The sequence below is a fragment of the Hippoglossus hippoglossus genome, chromosome 16 (assembly GCF_009819705.1).
Source record: "Hippoglossus hippoglossus isolate fHipHip1 chromosome 16, fHipHip1.pri, whole genome shotgun sequence".
Classification (NCBI taxonomy): Eukaryota; Metazoa; Chordata; class Actinopteri; order Pleuronectiformes; family Pleuronectidae; genus Hippoglossus; species Hippoglossus hippoglossus.
In genome coordinates, this window is record NC_047166.1 from 608,163 (window position 1) to 615,662 (window position 7,500).

A 7,500-nucleotide genomic window follows, 5' to 3' on the forward strand; every position below is an offset into this window, starting at 1 on the left:
AATAATAAACAATAACTAAATAGATAAAACACAGATATTTCTGGTTCAGTGACAGATAGAGATGTGTGATTGAGGTGGAAACCACAGAAGTAAAAACTCTGTCCTCTTCTTTCTCACCAGACCGTGAACACATCACCTGCTCATTAATGACATTTCATTTGATAGAAAGAAAATATTAAAAACTAAATGTTCAGCTCTCTGATTGGAGGATTTATTCCTGGTTAATAAATCGTTTACTGATGTTATTGGTCGTTGATAAGAACGTTGTTTCATTTATCGTCTCCACTTAACAGTTAACTGATCTACTGGGATGGTTCTACAATAATAATAATAATAATAATAAAATACAATAATACTAATTAAAATAACACTAAAATAAATCAAAAATAATCATAATAAAATAAAACAACAACAATAACAACAACAATAATAATAATAATAAAATACTATAATACTAATTAAAATAATAATAAAATAAATCAAAAATAATAATAATAAAATAAAACAACAACAATAACAACAACAATAATAATAATAAAATACTATAATACTAATTAAAATAATACTAAAATAAAACAAATATAATAATAATAAAACACAATAATACTAATTACAATCATAATAAAATACATCAACAATAATAATAACAATAATAATAGTAATAAGTCTTGTAAATTGATCATTGGAGACGTCTCGTTAATGAATTAATAGATAAAAAGATAATGAATCTGCTGGAGGAGGATTTTTCTAAGATCTCACAACTCAGACACAAATTTTATTACACATCAATAAATGTGAAAAACGTGTTTTACCTTGTTGTAGACGATGTTTCTGACGCTCACCTCTGTTTCTGCGACAGTGAACAAGTCCTGCTATGAAGAGCAGCAGCAGCAGCAGCGCCCCCATGAGGCCACACACCACCGCTGTTATCATCAGGGTCTGACTGGGTGGATACGACCTCTGAGCTCCGTCCAGGCTGTTCTCCGCCCTGCAGGTCAGCTCCTCCCCCTCCAGGTACGGCACCTCGCCGATCCGTCGGAACCGACCCGACTCAGTCGTCTTCCCCTGGTCGTCTAACTTGAGCTTGGAGGCCGACAACCAAACCAGTTTAGGCAGCGGGTTGCCCTCCACCTCACACTGCAGCCTCCAGGGGGCGCTGCCTGAGGCTGGAGGGGTCTCCACCACAACGAGACTCAGGATCTGAGGTTCAGCTGCAAACAGTTTACAAACAGAACCAAACTTTTATATTTAATATACAAGTGACCAGATTTTCTCCTCTCTTAAATGATGCAACCTGAGAAAATGCTGCAAAAGATCATTTCTGGATTTATTCCACAGATCTCAGTTGGTCTGTTTCTGTCGTTCATCTCATTCACGCTCGTGCGTGTTAACGTCTCAGTGATGTTGTTGCTTCGATTTGGACATGTGACGTGTGACTCAGCGCTCTGTAGCATTCTTACAACTAAAAGTGATTCTCCAGTTCAGGTTAAACAGCTGAGCAGCTCTTTTTCAGTTTCAGACAGAACACAACTCCACGGATTCACCTGTAACAAGAAGCTGTGTCTTTTGGGTCAATCTCTGCTTGCCGTCCAGCTCCACTTGGCAGAAGTATTGACCGTCATCCGTCAGTTGTACCTTCCTGATGAGGAGGGACAGCTCCCCCCGCCGTGGATCTCCAGTCAGCGAATGTTTGAGCTCAGAAAACGAACAGTCGCCGAGTCCCTGAGTCGCTGAGTCGTTTTGAACTGAACAGCTGAAGAAAGGTGAAGAATCAGACTCTCTGGCGAACCACTTGACGTGGATCTTCCCTGAATACTGCTGTTGTTTGGAATTGGTGAGGGAGCAGCTGAGGACGGCGTCTTCTCCTCTGGAGGCGGTGACCACCGGAGAGACAGCCATCTTCCAACCATCCGAGCACGACCCTGAAGAGGAGGATCACATCATGTATGAGCTCGTGACATGTTTGGAGTTTTAGGGACAGATAAGTGAGGACAGCTCGCAGCACTGAGCGTTACCTGGGGCCCTGCCCTGAGGACCTAATGGATGGATGATTCTAAACTGTTGGATTTTGGTCATGATTCATCTTCACTAACAACAACAAACCCGACATTACAGCTTCAAACGGTTGGTTTGAGTCAACGTGAGCAGAGAATGAAGTTCTTACCTGTGAAGATCACTGACAGAATAAGAAAGATCCGCTGATTCTGCCGCCACATCCTCGGACTCATCGCAAACCAAGAGAAGTCTTCAGGCAGCAGAGGAAGTTCTGTAAAATGTGTCATATGAAGACATTATTTCCTGCCAGTGTCCGAAAGTAGAAGCAGAAGCCACAGACGCAGCCAGGAAGTGATGTTTGACATGTACATGATTTATGTATTTGAATATTTGAAGTCTTGAATGTTCTGTGTACATATGTTCTGAGTCTGAATCCTACATCTGATGTTTCAGTTTATCCAACAACAAGAACCTTGTCATGCAAAGTTTGTCCTGAGGATGGCGCCAGAGAAAAGGTTATGGGCTCATTCAACTCTAAAGTGTTCTATGTAAATATCGACAACATCACAGCTCATAAAAGTAAAGCCAAAGCGCCCCCTGGTGTCTGACTGCAGTATAGGTCGTAAACCTCCTCCTCCATGTTAGCAGATGGGACATGGAGCATGTTCGTTCAGGTGTTTCTGATCAGTTTGGTTTTAATTAGTTATTTGATGAAATAAATATGGGCTGAGACTGACTCCTGATTGGTTGAGCAGGTGTATGGGCGGTACCTCGATACCACGGTGCCACGATCACTGACTGCACGTCATCACCACAAGATGGCAGCGTTAGAATCTGAGATATTTTGGGGTCATTTCTGGAGGAAATGCAGACGTATCGTCCGTCTTTGTTTCTGTGATTCATCATCTGGGGATCGTGATATTTTTACAGTCAGTGAGTTTCCTGATGATACAAATACTGTTCAAAAGCAGAAATGGGAAGAAACACACCTAGTGACACAGTGACGGGGCTGTGGAGGTACTGAGTCACACACACACACACACACACACACACACACACACACACACACACACACACACACACACACACACACACACACACACAGCTGGTCGTGTAGTTCCTTCAGTCTCATCATGGACGTCCTTCTGCTCTGCAGCTCTCTGCTCTTCTCTGCTGTCGGAGGTCAGTTGATTCATCTTCATCATAAAACTGAACATTATATATTTATACATGTTCAGAATGTGTGTGTGTGATGGGGGTGTTACTCATTGGACCATAATGTACATTATTAAAACTTAAGATAAGACATTAGTTTTGGTTCAGGTTTAGGTTTAGGTCAAGTAGCAACTGTTTAGAAATAGATCAGCTGTTGGAAACATGACAAGGGTTAGGGTTAAGGGTTAGGGTTAAGGGTTAGGGTTAAGGGTTAGGGTTAAGGTAAAGCTCCACAGGCTGAAACATGGACCGTGACCTTCTACCTTCTACATAAAGACATATCTGCTCTTTCCCCCCCCCAGTGCTCGGCTCTGGAGAAGACGGCTGGTCCATGAATGTGCAGCCGGAGGTACGAGCCACCGACGGTTACCCGGTGGTGCTGCCCTGCACCTTCAGTCACCCGCAGCACTCCCAGCATTCCTCCCTGAAGGTGCTGTGGCGTCTGGGCCACGGTCAGGGCGCCACCGTCCTGTTCCGCTGCACCAGTCACCCCGGGCCCCCCACCTGTGAGCCAGGGCCCCAGCAGGACCAGCGCTACCGGCTGGAGGGAAACCCACGAGAGCACGACCTGTCGCTGCGAATCAACAGTGCCACCCTGCAGGACAGTGGACGCTACTACTGCAGGGTGGAGGTTCAGGGACAAGAACACATCAGCTTCGAGGACAAGATGGGAACCAGACTGAGAGTAGAGGGTACGTTTGTACAGACACAATGATCACGCTGATCCTCAGCGTTTGAGCCGCTCGTCCTAACAAAGGATTTGAGTCACAGATTTAACAGCTCTCAGTCCACAAGGCAGGTGTGAACGGGGCCTGAGTGCTCTACAGAGAAGATGACATCACAGTCCACACATGTTCACTGCTACTTTGTGAAACGAGTATGAGTCAGAATCAACAACAACAATGGCGTCTGTGTACCAGTTTCTCTACGTATGGTTAGCACTGCTAGGTCTAATTACAAGTTAGCAGCTAAATTTAGCATCACTGCTCCATTTCACCAACATTCATGCTCCTCTGGTATTTGACGGATCATTGATGTAGACTTTATCGCCACCTACTGGCTCAGGGAACTTGTTTGATTGTTTGTTGTTGTTTTCGTGTTCTCGTTTTTTTTTTTAGCGCAGACCAAAACACAACCCCAGAGTTTTCAAACTAAAACGAGACCAGCAGCGTTTACACAAGTCTCGGATTTAGAGGCTGGAAAACTCGACGTAGTTTAGAAGCTTGACGTAACCATAGCAACAGTGATGAGATTTAACACTAAAATGTGGACGTATTGCGACCACCAGACAACGTCCCACAGGACTAAAGAAGAAGCTGTTTAAGCAGATGAGTGATACTGATCGATCAGAGGATGTCCCCTGGGCGTCTGCAGCCCCCGTGCTGTTGCCCGCTCTGCCTGCAGGTGGCGACACTTTGTGTTACTCATCAGTTTCTTCCTGTCTGTGCAGCTCCTCCAAAGATCCTGGCTCTGTCAGTAGAGGGCAGCGAGCAGTCCGGGTACCGGGCTCTGTGCCGGGTGCAGGGCTCCCCGCTGCCGGACGTCCAGTGGCTCGGCCCAGACGAGCTGCTGGAGGGGTCAGTGGTCGGCCCGCTGGCTCAGGGTACGCCGGCCCACTACCAGACCGTCAGCCAGCTGCGAGACGTGGAACCGGGCCAGCACTACACCTGCAGCGCCTCCAACCCACTGGGCAAAGAGCAGGCCGCCCTGTACGTCCTGGCCCCCCGGCCGCCGCTGTCTGTGGGCGGAGCGTCGCCTCCTCTCCTGCTGCTCCTGACGCTGTCGGTGGGGGCAAAGGTCATCCTGCTGGTGGGGGTGGGGGTGTGGTTGGTGCAGGGCGGCGCTCTGCAGGTGGTCGGCTGCTGGTGGAAGTAACGTCATTTAATTTAATACATGCTGCTTTTTGTCCTAATTTTGTTATGTGTACTTATTAATTATGACTTTATTTCATGGATCCTTATATTTCCAGATCATTTCCTTTAAGTTTTATGAAAAGAACTGTGACGTGTTGTAAAACCTGAAATGACTCTTACTAAACTGAATATTATTAAATATTATTACATTCAAGATTAATTCATGATTCATGTTCACTCTGAGGTCGTAAAAAAAAAAAAACTTATTATTATTATTTTACGACACAGGAATCTTCAGTTTGAGTTTGATAAAGAAACTTAATATAAATAAACAAAGTCTTTTAATGTTTTACTGCAGTTTCCAAACGACTGGATTTTAATTTTTTCAGCCACAGAGTGTTTTGCATTAGTGAGTGCAGTGACCATACTAGTGACGGCCAGCAGGGGGAGCTGGTGTCCAACTGGAGGTTTGTGTAAATTTGAAATGACGAGATGAAAAAAGTTTGGAAAAAACATCCTCTGCAGACGAATCACGTTACAGAACGTGCAGATGTTTACATATTGTTTTACATGTGCAGACGCCGGATAAGTAAACATGAGAAACTTTGACCTTTGACCTCTTTTTTTGTGTGTCTGTAGTTGGGAATCATCACGTTGTCATGTGGAAATGTTTGTAATAAAGTTTCTTTCATTTCATTTTGCCAAAAACACAGAAAATCATGTCACACTTCAAACTTTATTTAAATAAACATGATATTTAAATGTTTTCTAAAGAAAACAACAAACTACAGCGTCTAGTTTCACACGTTTTAACGATTAAATGTTCATTACAGATTCATCTGATTCTTCTGTCTACACTGTGTTGACTCGTGTCAAAGTGGAACTCGACTTAACGCTCTCACTCAAACAGCTGCTGCTTGTGCTCAAACTAAGCGCCTGCTCCCAGCTTCAGCTCTTCTCCTCACGCTGCTTCTGTGCACGTGAAACACAAGCGTAGGGTTTCGAGTGAAAGCTTAAAAAAACATCAACATTTCCTGCTGAAATACGACACTCTTGAATAAAGAAAGAAAAAAACGCGACCACTAGATGTCGCTTCGTGGTGAACTCATTTCAGTGGAACTTTAAAAGAAGAGTTTGTGAAATTATCTGTATGTGTTGATTGAAGGACAAAAGCCAGGTGGCGCTCTAATTACCACAGTTGTGATGATATTAATCAGACTACAGCAGCTACAGGTTGAACTAAAGCACTCTGTTAATGATTAGAGGGAAATATTAGCACATCTGGTTCAGAGATCTGAGATCCCTCTTCATGTTCAGCTGCTGGTTTCCCTCAGTCATCGCTTGCCGTCCTGCTGATTTATCCCAGTGGAAAGAGGACGGGTCGCCTGTAGCAGACGGGACGAACGGCCTTGCAACAGTCCTGGTCGCTCCACCCAAACTCCTCACCGCTCTCCAGACTCATGATGGCACACTGGCCTTCGTTCACGGCGCCGGGCTCCCCGTCCTTCCAGTTGGTTGCGTTGACGGGGTCGTTACTGAGCCAGTACCACTCCCCAGTCTGGGAGCTCCGACGCATGCCGATCCACGCCTCCCGCACGCTGTCGTTGTTCACCTGGATCATTTCTTTGTAGATGTGCGTCACATTGTGGCCGTCGGAGAGGCTGACCAGCTGCAGGTCTTTGTCTCTGCAGTACTTCACAGACTCACGCCAGCCGGCCGCCACTTCTCCGATATGTACGACCTCTGGAGCCAAGAGGCAGCCCCTGAAATCTGTCATTCAGAAGAAACGATAAAACTGGAATGAGTTCAGCTGTGAGACCAAACCAACGACTGAACACAAGAGGTTGATTTAAACAAAAAACATTTGCTTAAGTTTTAAGCGACAACACAGAGCAACCTGCTTTGTTTCCTCCTCGTCTCTTTAAACTGAGTCTTCATGTGAATAAGTAGAATCTGTGGGAACAAGCTTCTGGTTCCTGTTTCGAGTTTGATCTCATTCGATCCACATTCATATACAAACATCTGTTAATGGAGATAAACTCCTTCACAGTGTCAGTGTTTGCGTGTTTGTGGAGAAACGTTCAACTTGTGATGAAAGAAACGAGTCGGACTGAGAACAGACGGAGACAGATATCCGCCGTCTGGATCGTTGTCCCCAGAGGATGATACATTATCAGACAATAGCCAATGGGCTCTGAGATTAATTCGCTCCAAACTACTTGATGAAAACGTCTAACTTGTAATTTTTTCTTTCTTTAACAACATTTCAAAAGGTTGCTTCAAATTTGCTCAACAGTTACATGGAATAACTGCTGATGATAACTTCATGTTGGATGTTTGTTGAATCGTTGGGTTTGAGGCTAAAAAAGTTTTTCACGACTATTAGTAAACAACGTGACTGCAATCATCAGAGAAAGATTTTTAGTTGTTAAAGTTC

The 7,500-nt window shown here is 44.5% G+C and overlaps 3 protein-coding genes across 3 annotated transcripts in view; 1 reads left to right on the forward strand and 2 right to left on the reverse strand.

Annotated features, from left to right (window-relative positions):
* Nucleotides 1-2,246, reverse strand: part of LOC117777334 (sialic acid-binding Ig-like lectin 15) — a 3,842-nt gene extending 1,596 nt beyond the window's left edge. Inside the window, exons 1-3 of the mRNA XM_034612033.1 lie at nucleotides 2,165-2,246; nucleotides 1,545-1,922; nucleotides 843-1,211 (exon numbers count right to left, since the gene is read on the reverse strand). Coding sequence (XP_034467924.1) covers nucleotides 843-1,211; nucleotides 1,545-1,922; nucleotides 2,165-2,228 — 811 coding nt within the window. The 5' untranslated portion in view covers nucleotides 2,229-2,246. The remainder of the gene's footprint in view (nucleotides 1-842; nucleotides 1,212-1,544; nucleotides 1,923-2,164) is intronic.
* An 824-nt stretch (nucleotides 2,247-3,070) lies between these two features.
* On the forward strand, nucleotides 3,071-5,301 carry si:dkey-11p23.7 (V-set and Ig domain-containing protein). The gene is made up of 3 exons (XM_034612032.1): nucleotides 3,071-3,177; nucleotides 3,513-3,902; nucleotides 4,661-5,301. The coding sequence occupies exons 1-3, from the start codon at nucleotides 3,129-3,131 to the stop codon at nucleotides 5,083-5,085; spliced, it is 864 nt and encodes a 287-aa protein (XP_034467923.1). The 5' UTR covers nucleotides 3,071-3,128; the 3' UTR covers nucleotides 5,086-5,301.
* Nucleotides 5,302-6,089: 788 nt separating this feature from the next.
* The window catches only part of LOC117776232, a 2,610-nt gene continuing 1,199 nt past the window's right edge, over nucleotides 6,090-7,500 (reverse strand). The window contains exon 2 of the mRNA XM_034609944.1: nucleotides 6,090-6,833. Coding sequence (XP_034465835.1) covers nucleotides 6,421-6,833 — 413 coding nt within the window. The 3' untranslated portion in view covers nucleotides 6,090-6,420. The remainder of the gene's footprint in view (nucleotides 6,834-7,500) is intronic.